This window comes from Pimephales promelas, chromosome 4 (genome assembly GCF_988280905.1).
Source record: "Pimephales promelas chromosome 4, fPimPro1.hap1.1, whole genome shotgun sequence".
Classification (NCBI taxonomy): Eukaryota; Metazoa; Chordata; class Actinopteri; order Cypriniformes; family Leuciscidae; genus Pimephales; species Pimephales promelas.
In genome coordinates, this window is record NC_142772.1 from 27443175 (window position 1) to 27463180 (window position 20006).

Below are 20006 nucleotides of genomic sequence, written 5' to 3' on the forward strand. Positions count from 1 at the left end.
ATTGGCATCTTGTTTGGACTGAATTAAATCACAGAATTAGTGACTGTCAATGTGACTTATCAGCCATTTTCTGATGCACATCAAGTGTGAATCATCCTGGCATTGATATTCTTAACTGAACCAGTTTCACAGTGTCACGTTTGTATAAAGTCAGCACATTGCAGGGTTCACGTTTGGCAGACTCAGTGGATTGTCACCAGCTTGCATTGTTTGTAATACAAACCAGTTGCAACAATAGGATCTAATATTCCATCACACTCATGCTGCTCATGACAGAAAATATTTTATTCTTATTGTATTTATTATTAGGATAGTATACTACAATAATAGTGAATTTTATTCATATATATATATATATATATATATATAACCACAAGCACACTCTGAGATTTTTACCAAATGAGCTCTCAGCATGCATCTGGAAAGTGGTTGGGAAAAAAAAAAAAAAACACTTTTAGCACCTATTAACTGAAATCACAGTAATTAAATACGAGGAATGACGTATCATAGCAATTACATCTCCAGAGGCACCTCGCTGTTTTTAATCTTTGTAATCTTTGTGTGCCTTCTATTCACATCCAAAAGAAGAGTAGCTCTAGTGTACAAGGCAAAAAGTCCCAATATCCATCTAAATGAGTCAAGGTCTATATTGATATATTGAATTAAAATGCTTTATGAAGTACTAGTACTGCTTAAGAGCTGAACAGGAGTCAAAACTGGAGTGGATTGCAAAACATGTTCCATTTATTGACAGAACAATTCAGTGTATCCGACAAATCACTCATAAATGAGGAAAAATATACAGTGACAAATATACATTTGCTGAAGGACGGAACCTTGTAAATAGAAAGGATTTAGTTTCAGCTTGCGGGTTGTTTGAAATCCACATTGGCATTTTTTGTACAATACATTGGGCATAAAAATGCTACAGCATAATTAAAAGATGACGTATGGTATAACTTCTAAGAGGACGTTCCTGAGAATACAAAAAAACATTTAGGCTACATAAATATTCAATTACGACACACAAATATATAACACACATAAAGTAAAACATACCAAAAATATACATAGTAGTGTTGTTGAAGTGTGCACACCACACCTATATTTTCTCAGTGCTGGAATATATGTCATAATATTTCAGAAATTCTAAAATCATTAATAAATATCCTTACAGCTTTAAATAGTTTCAGTATACAAAACATAGTAACACATAATGTTATCCCATTGAAATGAATTCAGTGTAATACATAGTTTTTTTATATTGTTATTTGAGGTAGACACAAAAATTACTCTGAAAACACCCAGAATCACTTGTGTCTTCACAAATGTCTTTGAATATAGTATATATATACTTTTTCATATACTTAAGTTTGTCAATGAGGATTCAAAATCATTTCGCACAAATTCACACTATTTTCTAAATGATTCATCCACGTATACGTTTCATTTTTGTTTTGAGGTTGTAATTTTTAAACAACATGTCATAACTCGATCTTCTGGTGAAAGGACACTTCTCTTTGGTGGCACATGTTGGACTTCTCCAATCACTTCAACCACTTAAACCCTGCCGCTTTCCTAAAATTTGACCACAAACTTGTGTTCAGATCTGCTTCCATCTAATCAACAACAGATGCACAATACAGAAGAATATATCTGTCTCCCAAATTTTCATCTGGATGTTTTCCTCTCTAGTTTTTAAGTTCTTGGGAAAATGCTGATCATGAACAATACTTGCAAACATCAAGGCTGCAAGTACATGTATACGCAAAAACCAAATAGATAATTGAGTCTTGTGGGGCCACATAACTAGAAGATGTAATGTTTCAATCACATTTCAGTCAGTGATTATCAGAGATTACAGAGATGAATCTGAAGGTCATACCCAGTACTGATTGTTTCGCAGGGTGGGGTTGGTGGTCCTGCAAAGCTGTGAAACTTCAGGCTCTAGGTCTTCAATAGAGCACAGAGACACAGATTGCCCATAATAGGAGTCTTTAATTCCAGGTTGAAGTCTAGTTATGGCTGAACTTCCAGCGTTTCTTGGAGTAAGAGGAGTGACGGTTACAATGGGGACAGTTGCAGGCCACTGTAGCTGGTCTTGATGGGATGGGTTGTTCGGTTGAGCTGGAGGACCTGATGTACTCTTTAAAGGCTTTGGTTTCTTTCTCCAGTTCCTTCTTAAGAGCAGCACTGACACGACCACAATGATGACCAGAAGCAGAAGAGCAAGAAGGGGCAGAAGGATGATCATTGAATTTAAGGAGAAGCCCATCTGGGAAACTGACTCTACTTTCACTGGGTTATTATTTATGGGATAAATCTCCTCCACCCCATGGGTTGGTTTCAGGTTAGTCGTACCCATGTCATTGCCGTTTGAAATACCCCAACGGTTGCGACCTTTGAATCTTGACCCAGATTTGGTCACCTGTTGCGTCGTACGCACCAGTGGAAGTGTTGAGGTTGGAAACAAACTAATTTCAGCGGTTTGGTTGCGAAAAACAGGTCTGAGTGTGGACACTGGGATCATTGTTGACATCTCCAGAGTGGGAACATGAGGTACGATCCTGAAAGCGAAAATCCCAGTGGCAGGTTGGACGTTTTTGGCTTTAAGCACAAATCCGAAAGAGTCATTTACTTCATGGACGCCCGTCAGGTTTGCCTTTAACTCGATGGAGAGTTTATCTTGCTGTAGTTCACTAAAAGTGAAAAATCTCACAGATTCGGCTTTTCTTCCCTTGCCCACCCTGACAATCCTGCCATTCTGAGGTGGTGATGTTATTTCAAACGATGGGTCATTAGCACTCAACAAAGCCAGTTCAGACACATTTAGCAAATGTGGCTTCAGTTTAATTCGAATTCCGTTTGGAAACGTTGCCCCTTCTGTGTACTTAATGAGAGGTTTCACGGTGATATTAACTACTTGGTTAGTTAGGTTCGCTTCTGTTGTGAAGGCCGCAAACTCAAAGTTATCATGGGACGACTCAAGGTTGACCATGTGATATCTTAGCTTTCCCGCCTGGAGATCATCTTGACTGAAAACAGTGACGTCCTCATTGTCCAGTAGGAGTTTACCGTACTGTGGTGGTACTGTGACTTTATAGTGCACTGTATTGTTTTTACCATTGGTCACTGCGGCGAGGTGTGACTGTGTGAGTGTTACAGAAGTGTGTCCCTGGTCCAGTAGCACCTCTGTGTTGTTAACAAGCAAAACAGTGATTTCTATGACTTCCAGATTGAACAATTTATATAATGGACGATGATGGCCGTCGGTGACGCTGAAGTAGAACGCTCCAGATAAAGGACTGCCATCGTGAACAAAGAACACCTCTCCATTATTGATCTGAGCCTGAGAGAAGGAGTCCACGGACTCATTCAAGTGCTCTGCAATGGCTAGGAATCCATTGGTAGGTTTGCTTATCACAGTGTATTGGATTTCAGATGGTGGGTTATCCAGGTCAACCACCCTTAAGTTGTTGGGTCCGATAGCTATGGTGTCCCCCTGTACAACTTTGAGGCTGGGGGTTTTGGTCTGTAGAACAGGTGGTTGATCATTTCTGGGGATTATAGTGATGTTGAATGTTTCTGACACGACCTCTGTATCTAGGGTGCGGGGTGGTGGTTTGCTCTTTAGGTTGAGATACACATCAAAGTCAAAATGGTCATGGGTGGTCTCGGAGTTGTCGTGATGGTATGTGATTCCGTACTTATTCAGAATGAACTGAGAAAAATTGGGCTTTTCTTTTGTAAGATTTCGTTCCCCAACGACGATGACACCATGCTGTGGGAGAGATGTGACCTGGTACCAAACCTCATAAGAACTGCGCTTAGATTCAGGTTGTTTAGTTATAAGATTGGATGCGTCCAGCATTGATTTGTCAATTAGCACTTTATCTCCTTCAGATACCTCCACACCTGAAAAAAAGCCATGACATTTCAGTTAGAATGTCAGATTTAGAGTATACTTGACAATTTCTAGGATATTAATATGTAATTCATCATTTATATTTAATAATAACAATAAAATGTGTTTTGAGCTCAAAATCAGATCATATTAGAATGATTTCTAAAGGATCATGAAACATCACTGAAGACTGGAGTGATGATGTTGAAAAGTCAGCTTTGCTATCATCGGAATATCATAGGAATTACATTTTAAAATTTATTAAAATAGAAATATAATTGAAAATAGTTATTTTATTTCACAATATTCTGTATTCTTGATCAAATAAATCAAGAATCAGCGTTGGTGAGCTGAAGAGACTTCTTTCAAAACACATATACTGAATATATATTATTTTTTACTGACCCCAGACCTTTGGACGGTGGTGTAAATAATGAAATATTCTTTATGCTTCGGGGCTCAACTTTATTGACTGTAAATGATTTAATATGAATTGTTTTTGTCAGATTTTCACACTGTACCTTTATTTTTAAGAAGCACAGAACTTTGTTCAGGTCCAACATTTTCGTACGAAATGTCAATGTCGAACGTCTGGGTTTCAAGCGTAGCAGGAGGAGATGACACAGTAAAAGAGAACTTATCTAGTGCTGCCCATCCCAAAGAGGTCCCATGACTTTGCTGATATGCTACTTCACTCGCATCCACCTGTAATGATTACAGTTCCATGAGTAACTAAAACATGAAAAATCCCCCCAAATCCTCAACATTTTTTAGACATTACTGTAAAATATTATTTCCTGATATACAGTAACGCATTTAATTCTCTTTCAGAATATCAACAATGTGTCTTTAAGTATCAGCAAAAGCTTATATTAGCACCAAATCCTCTTGTGCCGGCTAACTAGGACATGTTACATTCAGCTTTCAAACAAGACAGGCCCTCAGATTATGCTTATGCTCAGTTAAAGTAAATTTATAATTCATTGCCTTGCACTCCGATATGCATGGCACTCACATGGGGAAAAGAGGTTGGAAGCACTCACCATTTGTTGTGTGAATGATGAAATATCTGTTGTGGTCTTGTCTGCCTGCAATTTGACCAGTTTTCCAAATTTCGGGGGATTGATCACAGTAAAATAAATGGTCCGATTTGTGATGCCAGAATCATCATTTGTTACGGCCTGAAGAATGTTGTTTAAAATCAAGCAAATGGAGCCTAGATATAAAAAAAGACAATAAGAATAGCCCCGGAAACTTTCAAAACAACACATTGGTCTGGTACATGCTATAAACAAAACCACATTGTCTGGTGTAAAGTAGCTCATGGGCTTTGAAATGTGAATATTCTGAACCAGGAATTACAACCAAAAACAAATTTGGAAGTTATATTTGCTTAAGAAGTATAAACACGGTCAAAGATTGAGGGTAGGGAAGTATTTCGAGATCCTGTTTCAGAATACTTGTGTTAAAGCACTTTAGACTGACTGAATTCGACCAACTTCGAGCTATATTGCAGGAACGATTTTGCTTAATCTACAAACTCCTTTCATGACTTTAATGGAAGGTCATCCATTCTGTATTTACAGTTTGCTGTTGTGTCTAACCATTTGAAAGATGCGCTGAACACAAAGGTCACAAGAATAGCGTGACAGGATGTGGCATTGAGAAGCATTTGTGTAGAGTGGCATTCATTTTAACAGAATAATGCATTTATTAGTCAAACATACTGTTGATTCATTCATTTATAATCAATTATTTCTACTTAAATTCCTGTCCATGTTAAGCTACAAAAATTGATTAGAAATAAAGGAAAAGTAACTGTTACTGGAAAAGTAATGTTAAACTGGAAAAGTAATGTTAAAAGGAAAAGGGAACAAAAGATTGATGAACTACTAAATTCAGTTCATTAGAAGTTAGGCAAACCTCAGTGAAACATTATGTATGAAGCCATTTCAGATGCTACCATTTACAAAACTGAAAGAAAGCAGAAAATGTAGAAGTTGAAAGTGCAGGAGCTGTTATTTTCTTAGAAAATGCTTTTTTTTTCTTCAAATGTGTCATTCTGAGCAAATGTTTCTAAAATGAAGCAAATGACTGTAGTCCAATAACTTTAGGGACTTTCAAAGGCTCTCCACTGAGCTATTTATAGCACGAGAATTAAATCCGTTTTGTTATTGCATGGTTTGGTTGCACAAGGATTGAGAAACCATAAAACACAATAAAACCATGAAACACTGTGTTGATGCTCAGACAGAGACTGAGAAGTCTTAACTGTCTACGAGTGGGTGGAGACAGCGTTGTTGACTTTATACAGAGCGGAAAGGAGGCGTCAATCTGGTGCTCTGACTTGGCATGAGAGGCAGCCAGATGCTGACCTCACTGCTGTGAATAACATGACGTTATTTTACTCTTAACTCCATAAAAAGAGATGGAGAGCCCTTTTTGTTCAGGTACTTATACGGCCTGAGATTCCATACAAAATTAAGAAGTACTACAGAAAATACTCTCTACAATGATTTTATGTTTATCCTTAATAAAATCTAATTTTATATAATAATTGTTTATATATAATAATTGTTTATGTTGTAATAATTATTATACATTTTATAATAATTGAAATCACAGAAACTATTTCACTATAGATAATCTGTGTGTGACAGAATAACCCACATTACTGCTGAAGTTCATCCGCTGTTAATCATCATTACCTGGAAACACCTTAAGAGGTCCAGCCTTCTCTAGAGTAAGAACCAGGGCACGAGCTGTAATACTGAATATCTGTCTGGGAGCAAAGTTAACACCATCGTTCACTTGGAAGTTAAAGCCTCCTGCCATTGGGCCTAAGAAGAAAAAAGAGCAAACAACATCATTTCCAGGGATCTGAAGATTGTTCACAATGCACTGCAGCATCAAAGAAACGTTTTAAACCTTTGATGCCACATAATTCAACAACTCCTTTTATGTGATCTATTTTATCGCACTGCATAGCTTACTATATTAAGCATGGTGTCTCAAAAATAAAAAAGAACACACACACACACTCTTGGAGGAAGTACAACATGTCCAAACTGCATAGCAAAGTAATTATTCTGTAACACAGTTTAACTCGAACCAATTTTCGCCTAAAATGGACAAACACGGGAGGAACAATGCTGTGTTATGATTCAAAGCACAACACTGACCTCTAGTGGTTGAAACATAATGACACAGAGCTTGTACACACAATCGGACAATATGAAAAATGCTTTATTTTAAAAAATAAATTAAGATGGTTTAATGATATCTCACCACTATGTACAAAAAGCAGTTGTCTCTGGTCAATGTGAGCTTGAGTGAAGTTCATAATGGGCCTGTTAGGGGCAGTCTTCAGAGCCAGGTGACCATTGCTGGGTTGGGTAATGATGTACTCCATCTGCTCAGGGATCGTGTCCTCATCTTCAGCATTCAGATCCTCATTGGTAATTTCTGTGACAGAGTCAACCCACACCTACGTAAACAATCAAAAAAAAAAAATAAAAAAATAATGAGGCACAGATTAGAGCTTGAAAGGCTTGTAGATCACTGAATGGTAACTGGCATATTGTTAAGGAAATCTAAAGTTAAATGCAATCCCTGAAATCCCTGAATAACATGTTTCTGCTAAAACACCCTCCTGAGTTTCACATATTGGCTTTATTCATACCAAGTCATGGTACACTGATTGAATCTTACATCAGTTTAGGGAAAACAGATTAGGGAAAGCTTAACTCAACTAATCTGAATGCAAATCAGATACCAAAGAACAATAAAAACACAGATAAGGCTCATCAAAACACATCCTGACTCCAGTAGAAGAGCATTTTTTTTTTTGTATAAAGTAGATTAGGATGTTCAAAAGAATCAGGATGAACACTCATTTAGAAGAAAAAAATATATATAGAGTATAGAAAAAATAATCAATTTTTTAATTTTTTTTTGTGCTGTCGGGACAGATTTCTCAGGAAATTGCACGCATACGGCATTCACCCGCATGCGTCACATCATATCTGTACATAGATAAAAGTAGCACTGGTTGTGGGACGTGTCACGTGAAAAGTAGAAAATTTGTTAAATTGATTATGGATCATTCAAAAACTGTTTCTTTAACCTCTAGAGGGCTAAAAGTTATATAGTGTAGCTTTAAAAAAAGTTCAAATAAAAGATTAGAGAAACGATTATAAATAATGTACATCTGAATGAAGTCGCTTTTTAATAAAAAACATGAATGCAGTCAAAGACCTAATAGGTAAGACACCTCTAATTTCTCTAAAACCCTGTTGAGTAATTGAATAAAAAGCACTGAAATACATAAACCAGATTGTCAGCATTTGTAATAAAAATTAGCAAACATGCATTATAAAAGTAGCAGAGATGAGCCACCTTGTGGGTTTTGTAAATATTTAAATTATAATGTTTAAAATCAACAAGCAAAATCATTTGAAATTGTGTCATTTGAATAATTAAAGCAAGAAGAAAACCTCCTGTAATTACTGTTGTGAGAGTTTTTTAGCAGACAAATCCCTGAAGTTTAAAAGCACAACACTGAAATATCCTGAGGAATCTGAAGCATGTGGAGCAGCACATTCGACTGTCCCTGGTCTGTGATCTGTGACTTAAGACTTCTCTTGATGTTAAAGCCAATGATTTTCATGCCTACAACTAGTCATCTTATGAGTCACAGAAACAAGTGTGTACTTGTCTCTATTCTTCTTTGACTGATGGAAAACAAAAGGGAAAAGAACAGACAATACAAAATTAAAACTGAAAACAAATTTCAACACCTTTACTCCAGAGTTCTCATACTCCATAAAACATTCTCGGGACTTGAACCTCAGCTAACCTCAGTCATAAACAGAGTTTATTAATAGTAATCTCACCCTGAGAACCCTGTTGGCTGTAATGACTGGAGGCTCGTCATTGACGGCTGTGATCTGGACATGCACAGTCCATGGTGCACTGTGTTTTCGCAGGTCTGTGTCATTTGCTGTGACAGTAAAGCGGTCCTCCGAGGTCTCTGTGTTGTCATGAACATAATAAATAAATTCTTGCTCCACCTGCCATGTAAAAATAACAATATATGTACATACATTACAAAGAGAAAAAGTGACTAAAGTAAATAAATAAGTATAAAATAATTATTAAAACATTTTTAAGTGATTGTTTATGCCTTTTCATAATTTATTTTCCCAATATAATGTTCAAAACTGGAAAAAATTTACCTGCTTCCTTGTAAAGTAAGTTGTGGAAATCCCTGGGAAACGTGAATTCTCAATGCGGCCATGCAGGGGACCCTCTGAGATGTAGTACACAAAATTAAGGCCAGAGAAATGTGGATTTTTTACTCTGATGATGTCATCTGTGAGAGCTTTAGATGCCCCTTCCTTCAGAGTGATATTGGACACCTCAATGGGTATAAGGCATGGGATGATATCCACAGACATGATGATGTTACTGACCTCTGCGACCCCGTTGCTGGCCTCCATGGTGAATGAATCACTTTCTTGGCCAGGTGCCACTTGTACATACTGAATGTTGCCATCATTAACATCTCGCTGGGAAAAGGTCACTAATGGATCCTCTAGTGTTCCTTGGTACTGATATTTACTCTCAATAAACTGCCGTAAATAGCCATGAGATGGAGGAACTTTGATGGTGAAAGTTATTTCTGAAGATGAACTAGCCTCATGAGTCACCTGAAGAAAAACAGACATAATATTTTATTTCTCCATGCAACATCCAGCGTCGGGGAGCAATTAACTACAAGTAGTGACTCTACTTGCTTAAATACGTTTTTATTTTCAGGAGATTTTTTCCAGTTACAAGCTACTTTTCCCAACAATAAGTAGTGAAACGGTCCTGTCTCTGGCTGAATACGGAATAGCAAATTAGCATAGCATTCTAGTATGCTACTCCGAATTTATCCTCTCTCAAGTGTCAGAAATTCAGATTCATTAAAGTCATTCATCCTAAATGGTCCCATAGGTAGCAAATAAAAGTCTTATTCACTCTAGTGAATGAGCCTTCAAAACAACTACACAAATAGGTAAAGGATATCAATCTATAACAGGAGTCCCTTAAATCAGTCATATATTGCCTAAATATTCCCAATAAAAGCTCTGATGTGGATGTTTACCTTGAGTTTACTGCTTTCAATCTTGACTGGTTTCCCCTCATCCACCAGCAAAGTTTTATTATGAAGGAGGATGGGTGGCCTTTGATGGCTTTCCAGGTACACTTTCACATGGATTTTAACATCAAGCCGTAGGTCCTTTGCTTCCACCAGGAGTGTAAAAACATCAAGAAGATTCTTACTGTTATCATGATGATAGGACAAGTAGTCATTTCTCAGGTCGTTCTGGGTGAATGACTCTGTCTTGCTGTCTTTTAAATACAGGCTTCCGTGTTTTGGAGGCTCTTGGACTTTAAATATTATTTCATTGTCATTTCGGATGTCAAGATTTGTATCCACGCTAAAGTTTGCATTACTAAGTGTCTTGGCTTGCCCTTTTTGAACCAACAGGCCTGTGTTGTTGCCAGTTTTTAAATAAGCATCCTGTGTGCTAATATCCAACAGAGAGGACACATAGTGCTTGCCATCTGACACAAAAAGGACAAAACGGCCAGAGTTCATCCCATGGTGAATAAACAGCACTCGTTTCTGTTCCAAGTCTTCTTGGCGAAACTGGTACAGCTTATGTGATGTGTCATTCACAAGAACCAAATCCCCCATTGGGATACCACGCCGGGTGTAGACAAGCTGCCCATCACTAAAGTCTGAATCTGCATCATGGTAGCGCAGGTCATCGAGTGTGAGTAATCTCTGTCCATTTCTGACGACATTAAATACTTTGTCTACAATGCGGATGGGTTTCTCATCATTAACCAGCTGTATCGAGATGTTAAAGATGCCTTCTTTGGAACCAATGTCATTATCCCTTATAGGAAGCTTTGTTACTGGGCCTGTGGAGGCTGTGAAGGTCATACTATCAAGAGCTGTTTCACTGTCATCATGAACGTACATAATTCGCTCCTCAAGAACGTCCTGATTGGTAAAGGACATTATATTGTCAAAGGCTTTGGTAGAGTTGGACAAGTTGATTCGCATTAGCTTACCATGTTGCGGCATCTTTGTGATCGTGTAGTAAATCTCCGTAGTGCTAAGCGTTTCAGCAAACAATTCATCCTTTGTGATGAGTTTTCTTTCACCTTCAAGAAGTGACAGCCCATTGTTTGTCAAGAAAATGCTGTTGACATCTGCTTTAATATTGATTTTAAAAATGTGACTAGCAGAATGTGCATGCTTTGAGAATACATCAAAAACAAATTCATCCCTGGTGTCCTCGTATGATCTTTCCACAAGTTTGTATTCGACTTTCAGATCTGTGATATCCCTTTGACAAAATGTGGAATTCACATCTAACTTGGCATTATCCACTTCAATTATTCCTCTTTTTGGTAAAGTCAACAATCTAAAACAAAGCTTATCCTCAGACAAGCTTACACCGTGTGCTTTTACATACAGATGCTCAGGGTCAATTACAGCTCTTGTAATTTTGTCCAGCTCAACAGGTTCATTGTTCTCTATTGTGTAGTATATCCACTTCACCTTTATGGGAAACACCAGTTCTTCAGTAGCTCTGGAGGCCACAGTTACTTTACACTTGAAGTGGTCAGTGCTATTACTTGTTTGAATGGACTGGTGGGTGCTGAGGTACCTCAAACGCTCCTTTTCAAGAACTCTTTGAGAGAACGAGCTGGTGACTTTCCACTCTCCACTTGAGTGCATCCTCTGGAGCTCACCAAATTTTGGTGGCTCAATTACATCATAACGAATATCAACCACCTGCTTCAATGCATTGGTCCAGACGGCCAGTTGGTTGGTGCTTAACAGAAACATCTCTCCTTGAGTCACTTCCAGACCCGTGTTATTGGAGATTTTATACTCAAGTTCCACAGCCATGATTCTAAGCACCACTGTGTTACTCACCTTCTCTCCATCACTGACTCTTAACACAATCCTAGAGTTCCTCACACCCGTGTGGATGTAATATATCTTTCCCTCTACAAGAGCTGAATGGGAGAAAGAAGTTACTGGTGTACCTGCATTGTCTTCATTCTCCAAATACCCTGCATCAGAATTAAGGTTCCCTAACACAGAATAAACAAGGTCTGTGTAATTGCTGTCAATGTCTATGGCTTTCAGAACATCAGTGGTCAGCCTCTTCTTGGAGTTCTCCAGAAGAACAAACAGATTCCCCTCAGGTAGACTCAACTCCGGAGCGTCATTGGTTGGCGTGACGGTGACATTATACCGGTACAGCTTGTGTCCTTTCAGATAGCTTGGCACTTCCTTTCTGCTACTGGAGAATACAGAGAACATGAAGTAGTCCTGTGGGTCTTCAGATCCCCCATGGATGTACATCACCCTGCCGTGCCACAAATCCAGCATGCTGAATGTTTGCTCAGCCTGCTCCTGGTCTACATCAAGCCTAAGTTGACCATGCACCGGCTGCTCTTCAATCCTAAAGATGATCTGAGACTGACGAATGCCAAGCTTCTTGAAATCGAGGTTCACTTTAATATGCTTAGAATCCAAGGCTCCTCGACCCCCTTCCGGGACAACAAGGTTCCTAAGCTGTAGAAAATTGTGTCCATAGTTTTTGACAAGACCTTTGGCTAGGGTGGACACATCTGTGGGTGGCAGCTGAGTGACAGAGTCAACGAGGGTCATGGGAAGGGTTGTTGGGCCCACTGTGGTGCTTATTTCCAGCTCCTTTTCAGGATCACAGCCAACAGAGATGTCTTTGGTTACCACAGCATTGGGAAGACCCATTTTGGCATAGTTTATTTTAATGTCTCTGAAGCATCCTTTGAAGGAGCCACCTTTAATACGCTTCCCTGCTACAGAGGAAAGACCGACCTTTCTGACCTCAGAACGTGTGCCGTCATCGATTCCACCAAGGAAAAGGAAACCTTTCGGATAAAAGGATTTTGATCTGGAGCTAATTGTGGACTTTACAGTCTCTCCATCTACTGTGAGTTGGAGACTTTTTGGAGTGAAAAAGAGCTTAATGACATGCCATTTATTGTCACTAGTGAAGGTGAGGGAACGTAGTTCTGTTTTACTTCCATCTTTACCAACCACGGCAACAAGGTGACCTTTCTGGATCTCCAGGGCGACAAAATCTCCTTGTCGAGCTGAGCTGTACATGACGATCCCTTCTTCAGCTGACGTGTGTATTGAGCATTCAAAAGCCCACTCATGTTGTGCTGTCCAAGGTGGAAGGGATATGTAAGCCTGTGAGCTGAAAAAACTGATTGGGTCATCTTCATTGGCAAAGAACTGAGGGCTGCATCCTAGGGAAACCTCATAGACATTCTTGTACCCAGAGTAGGGCCTCAGTGATGAAAGGAGATTGTGCTGATTAAATATTACTTCATCGAGGCAGCCACGGAAGCCATTGAGATCTCTGGAAAGATAAGCCTGATCCAAACCTCCAGTACCACCCACATAAAGGCCATCGTTGATGTGCAGCTCTCGCTCTGGGCCTGGCATTCGCAGACTGGTCTTGGAGTGGTTGTCCACAGTCAGTGTGACATTATATAACTCATGGAGAAGCTCTGCAGTGTGCCAGGCCAGATCATTTAGCTGGGTTCCACTGTCTGAGAGAAGGACCTGCTCTCCAGAGCCCAGATCCATCCTTACCTGTGAATGACAGAAAAAATGTAAAAATCCTTACAAAATAATGCATAAAAACACTTTTATTTTTCAATAAAATAAACTGTACACTATAAAATACATTATACACTAAACTGAAAGGTGGTGGTAGCTCTGTGGAAAATTTTTGAAAAACGAAGAAAGTGTTTCAGCATATTTAAGATGTTTATTCTGAAAAGTATTTACAAATTAATCAGAATAAAAAAAAAAAAAAATCATGCTAGGTTAATACAGAAAACATAAAAAAGTATTTAACAAAGTATTTAACATTAAAGTACACTTAAAATATTTAAAGTAAAAAAAAAAAAATCCAGACAATATTATGTTTCAGTAAAGTGACATTATAAATGGCAATTATTTAATTTTGTCAATAACATGTTGATGTTGCTATAATATCTATAATATTTTTAACACAATATAAATGGTGAAACAATATAATGGAATCAAAAAGTTTTAGGTCTAACAAAATGTTTACTATAAAAGGAGTTATTATCTGAATTGTAAAGAAAATGTGTAAAAATATTTTAAGCATTAGCATTTGTCTACAGCTCATTAATTTTACTCTTAAAGAGGCTACATGCGTTTCCTGAAATTTAAACTCGTGACTGACACCTGTGGCCAAAAAACAGAACTGCTCTCGCAACGCGCGCTTTTACGTGCACACTTCACTAGTCAACTGCTGCAAGGAGGTCAACATTATGTTTACAGAGGTAAGAACATTGTTTGAGATAAAGTGTTCTGCTTGCGAGTGTAGGCTACTTGCTGACTAGCGGTTGTGGCAGAGTGATCTGAAACGTTTAACATGAATGTGTTTGACGTCACATCCACAGACAACGCGGGAAAAGTCTGACTCGACAGAAAATAGGAAAAATAGGATACAGGCTTATAGGTGCACCCACTGTGAGCGGACAAGGTGGCAGTATGCTCATCAGGAGATGTTTTAGTCATAAATGGTCAAATAAAAGGGGTATTGTTACGTTTATTTTGGGGAAAAAGCTGCATATAACCTCTTTAACATGAAAAGTCACTGTCTTTACATAAGACAGCTAAGACAAACGTGTCAAGGCTTGCTGAATATTTCTAGCTTTTCCACAACTGAAAGCAATTATCAAAGTCAAAGGATAGCAAAAGCACAATTTAATGACATATGATAAATGTGAGGGTTCAAAGATACTTTCAATTACAGGAAAATCAGACCTCAAAAAGTTCAGCACAATCTGTTCTGTTGTAGCCCTAAGATATATGTGAAATGTAAAAACCAAAATCCATTTCAGAAATTCATGCAAGGATTTTGAACTGGATTATGAGAGTTGATTTAATAATATTCAATTCTAGCAGATCCTCCAGTCATGTATCTACAGTACTTCTCTTACAATGTCAACTAAGCTCACATTCTTCAGTCCTTAAGTCAGTGCAATCATCAGATTTGTATTGTATACCTTAAAGAAGGTGGAAGATTCTGTGGTGAAGCAACACAGTATCATAACTAGGCCAGTATAAAATTCGCCACTGCATTTCATCTGAAGAGGATGGTGTTGAATTATTGTCTACTGAAAGTCTTGATAAAAAAAAACTTTCAGAAATAACTTTATTATATATATATATATATATATTTTTTTTTTAAATGTTGCAGCAATTTAACATAATCCTTATAATAGCTCTAATTAGATTATTTTCAAGCCCAAACAGAATTGACATGTTTCCACATGTAGTTTTATTGTGGTAGATGATCTAAACATTGCTGAGGGTGAAATAGCAACATGTGACTCACCTGCAGTCTGCCAGCGTTCATCTCCAGCAACAGGAAATCATTCTGCCCTGCAGCCAGGAAAAGCAGGCCATTCAGGCTGGAGGTGCGGAAACGAACGTGCAGTGTGTTACGGCTAGACGTCTCTGTCCCTTTTAACTGCACAAATCCATCACCAAAGAACGAAGCTGCAGATAAGAGAACATCACCTATGATGTGTGTTTATTTTGTTTATTGTTTATCTTATTTTTTTGCCCTGAATGCTCCATGATTTCATGCAAATTGTTCATTTTTTCCAATTGTTAATGAGTTTCAATGTTGTGATTTTAAACTACATCACGTTTCAATTACACTTAAACTGGTGACTTTATAATGAATTGGGTTGTAGGAAGATTTGTTTACATTTAAATGGATAGTTCACCCAAAAATAGTAAATTTTGTTTTCATTTACACATGCTCTCTGTTTATCATGATGACAATGCAAAACTATCCGGCTGGTAGGTATCTTACATGTAGTTGTAGTCTACTGTCGAGTACGCTCCACTAGTGGGCGGTATGACCAAAATTCTGTTTCACGGTATGGCTAATTTTATTTCACGGTAATGATGATATATTTCACGATTTCCTTGAATGCCCCACCATAGCACTTACACACCGCACTGAACTGTAGTCTACGGGCGCCGCTCTAGTTGACTGCTGTGCATTTCCCCCCGAAAATATCACGTTAACAACAACCCTTTAGAAAACGTAATTCCTTAGTGGATCCTCTTGATCTACTTTCTCCGGCATGTTTCTTTGTCAAATCTCAGTGTCTCAGTCTCACGAACGCTGCACGGGAGTTATACACGCCCACTTATTTATGTCGCGGTATACACGGAATTAAAAAAATCTGTTACGGTTGACATTTTCTACTGCGGTAACAATATACACCGTCATACCACCCAGCCCTACGCATCACCTATCGGCAATCTTAATGCTTGCCGTAAAGCAAATCAAATTTGTAGTTTTCGTCTCATTTGGACTACAGAAACGCGACCCGATCAGGCAATCTTACATAGCGTGGATATATTAGATAAAGGACAGCAAAGCGGTGGCATAAATGCATTTCTGAATTTCACAACTTGATGAACCACTGAAACGATTTTGAAAACATTATTTTAAGGTAAAATTTTTTTTTTAAAAATGTGATACTGTGGACTACAACATTCTTATCTCATGTCTTGAACAATGTATGGGGGTATTGAAGGTTGCACTCTAAATTGGTTTAAGTCCTATCTGAATGCCAGAACATTTTCTGTTTGTGTTTGTCTTGACGGGTTCTCTTCTGATGTTTCTGTTTTGGATTATGGAGTCCCTCAGGGCTTCATTCTGGCCACTGCGCTGTTCTCGTTCTATATGCTTCCTCCTTTGGGGACTATTAAACATGGGGTGTCATTTCACTTTAAAGCTGTCACTGGTGATACCCAAATTTATCTGACCCTAAAGAAAAATTACAAAAAAAGACCTAAGCTCATTATCAGCATGCTTGTCTGATATCAAGTCCTGGTTTTCCTTCAATCTAAACGACAGAAAAACTAAGGTTATTGTTTTTTGGGCCCTCATAGGTGTTTCTGTTACTCCTGAGGGCAACCTGGGAGATTTGGTCCCCTGTGTAAAACATTCTGTGAAAAACTTTTGTTATTTTTGATTCTGCTCTTAAATTCAATTAACATAACAGATAAATACTGTAGTTAAATCTAGGGTTTTCCAATTAAGATCATTATCTAAGTGCTAAGAGTTGCAGTTTAAGAGAGTGATCCCTTTGTTCATTTCATCTAGACTTGACGATTGTTATTCTCTTTAAATGGAATCAATAAAATGGAGTCAATAAAATATTAGCAATCTTCAGATGGTTCGAAATGCAGCAGACAGACTTGTGACTGGCAACCGGTTTGTTATAGAATTGATTTTAAAATTCTGCTTTTTGTTTTTAAAGCTCTAAATGGATTAGCTCCAAAATATCTCTCTGGATCTTTTGAAATTAAATAACTCTGCAAGATCATTAAGGTCATCTCAACAAAGATTGCTGATAGTTCCAAGATCTAGACTTAAGACAAGGGGTGACCATGCTTTTCCTAATGTTGATCCAAAATTGTGGAACAGTCTTACTCTATCCCTATAAGACTATAGTATTCACTAAATTTTAAAGACTTTAAATCTCAGTTAAAAACTTACCTCTTCTCACAGGCTTACAACTGATTTCTGATTTTTTTTATGTAAACTCCCTTCATCATTTGTTTTGCAATCTTTCTTGTTTTAGTTTTCTTTTAAATATGTATTCTGTTGTACAGCACAATGGCTACTGTTGCTTTTAATGTGTAAATAAAAGTTAAATTAATTTGATATGATGTGTAATCTTCAAGGAACGACATGGATGAGAAAATGACAGAATTTTCATTTTTGGGTGAACTATGCCTTTAAAGTTACTTTTAGATTTTCACATAGACAATAAATAAAAGTGACTGAATGAATAAAAACAGCAACACTTGTCTTTATGACAGTCTGGATGGCGCCAGGGAAACACTGTGATACCCATGTACATGTGCTGGCATGCTCTGCCCTGACAGCACCCTGTTCTCAACATAAAAGACTCTGACATGGCCACATTGTCTTAGCCCTGCTGTCCATTGATGGAGGCCTGCATGGACGCAGCTGTTTTCTAACCCAGCCACTCCACAGTCCACATCACCCTTTAATCTGCACTAATGCGTTCTACACTCTCATCAACCTGTCTTTGCACTATAGTATTTACACCCCACAATTTGTATGGGTACAGAACACTTCTACTTTGTGACTGAAATGCCACACTGATGTTTAGTGTAATACCGTGAAACTATGCAAGTTCATTGTGGTGCCATTATTCATTTGTGATACTAGTTGAAATTTTGTTCGAATTAATATTTATAAGTCCTTTGTTTACAATGCTCAAGGTAACAAGCAAAGTTCAATGTGATTCACTGAACTTTGCATGGCTGGCACAAGTAGCCAAATGTAATTGTGGAAATGAAGATTATATTTTGGAATATAAGATTACAATAACTTTTACAATGCAATGATGAGTAAAATATGTCAAGCCATACTTAACCATATTGGTCTAAAAATGCAAAGGAGCAATATTAAGACAACACATTTGATCAAAAGTACATCTACAATAATGACATGATAACATTGACCGCAATCTTTGTGGTTTGAGATATACTAACAAACCTGAGCTAACAGTAAGAGCGGAGAAAACTAGAATGCCACTTTCTTTAGTCTCTTTTCATTGCACAAAGAGAGCTTGAATCTGACATCTTGGGGATTTTATAAGTCTGGACACTGCACTCCAAACTAAGACCACAGAAGACATCAGACATCTTGATAATTCTGTGCAATTGCTCAACATTAAACAAATGCAACTGATGCAATAATTGGCAAATTACACTATATTATATTCAAATGCACCACAGGAATCAGCATTTAAGTCATTTGCTCTTTGAATAATGCTGGATTGCTCTAAGGTTTTTTTTCTGTTGTGCAAAGCTGTTTTTTTTTTAACAGTTAGTAAAAACATGACCACTTGAATAAACATCCAAGCTAATAATATGCATTGCTTTCATAATGCAATGATTCACTAGCATTAAAGCATGGATTTAATTGTTTTTAATAACAAAAAGGCTTTTTTCAGTACCTAGTACTTACATTTGGCAAACTGTGAATATGGAATATCCGTGAGCCACAAATCTGTGCAATCATGACTGCTATAAATTCTGTACACAAAAAATTTAAACATATAATTTTGGGTTCATGGTTTGGGTATGGAAGAGTCAACTGCAATCATGCATATTTGAATATATTTCTTTGTATTAACGTCAGTTATTCCACAAACAGAATATTACAACAAGACATTCTAATTACACAGACAGCCAGGAGCCATAAGATATAAGTCTGCTTGTTCAAAAAGTCATTGCCATACTTTGATATTTGAGGAAAATAAAGGATCGTTCGCTTGGTCTTGCTGAATCCTCCAACTCAAATGTAGGCTACATGGTGAAATACCCTTCTTACTAGCTTTACATTAGCCATACTTCAGCAATTTAAACAACTCACCCCCCTGTGCGGTTCCGACAAAGATCAAGAGTAGTCCGTTTAAAAGGATCGTTCTCATTTTAACATCAATGCAGAGTGTTCATTCCGCCTGAAATAGAGAAAGAGTTTGTTTTAAAGTCATTGTGTTAGCAAATTCATAGCAGCTCGGTAACTCCTCACTTTAAAATCTTTTCTCAAAGTAACTTGTTTTCTGAGCACTAGCAGTAACGTTAAGCAAGGAGAGGAGAAACTCCGCCTCCGAGTCCTCGCGCTGCCCCCATAGACAAGGCTGCCCCTCACCCCGCCAACAGAAGACCGCATTACTTGAAAAAAAAAAAAAAAAAAAAAAAAAAAAAATATATATATATATATATATATATATATATATATATATATATATAAACACACGTATAATAATTCATATTTTGTAATAGATTTTTTAAATAGTTTTATATTAAAGCCTTTGACTGAAAATAAAACAAGTTTTATTTTTAGTTTTGAAACAAGACAAA

At 37.6% G+C, this 20006-nt stretch overlaps 1 protein-coding gene across 1 annotated transcript; it reads right to left on the minus strand.

Annotated features, from left to right (window-relative positions):
- Positions 1-722: 722 nt before the first annotated feature.
- Positions 723-19727, minus strand: cspg4ba (chondroitin sulfate proteoglycan family member 4Ba). Its single transcript, XM_039650110.2, has 10 exons — positions 19516-19727; positions 15412-15575; positions 10056-13628; positions 9142-9615; positions 8800-8976; positions 7193-7391; positions 6613-6744; positions 4948-5120; positions 4426-4609; positions 723-3915 (listed from the first exon to the last, which is right to left on the minus strand). Exons 1-10 carry the CDS (start codon positions 19571-19573, stop codon positions 1880-1882), a joined length of 7170 nt encoding a protein of 2389 aa, XP_039506044.2. The 5' UTR covers positions 19574-19727; the 3' UTR covers positions 723-1879.
- Positions 19728-20006: the final 279 nt, after the last annotated feature.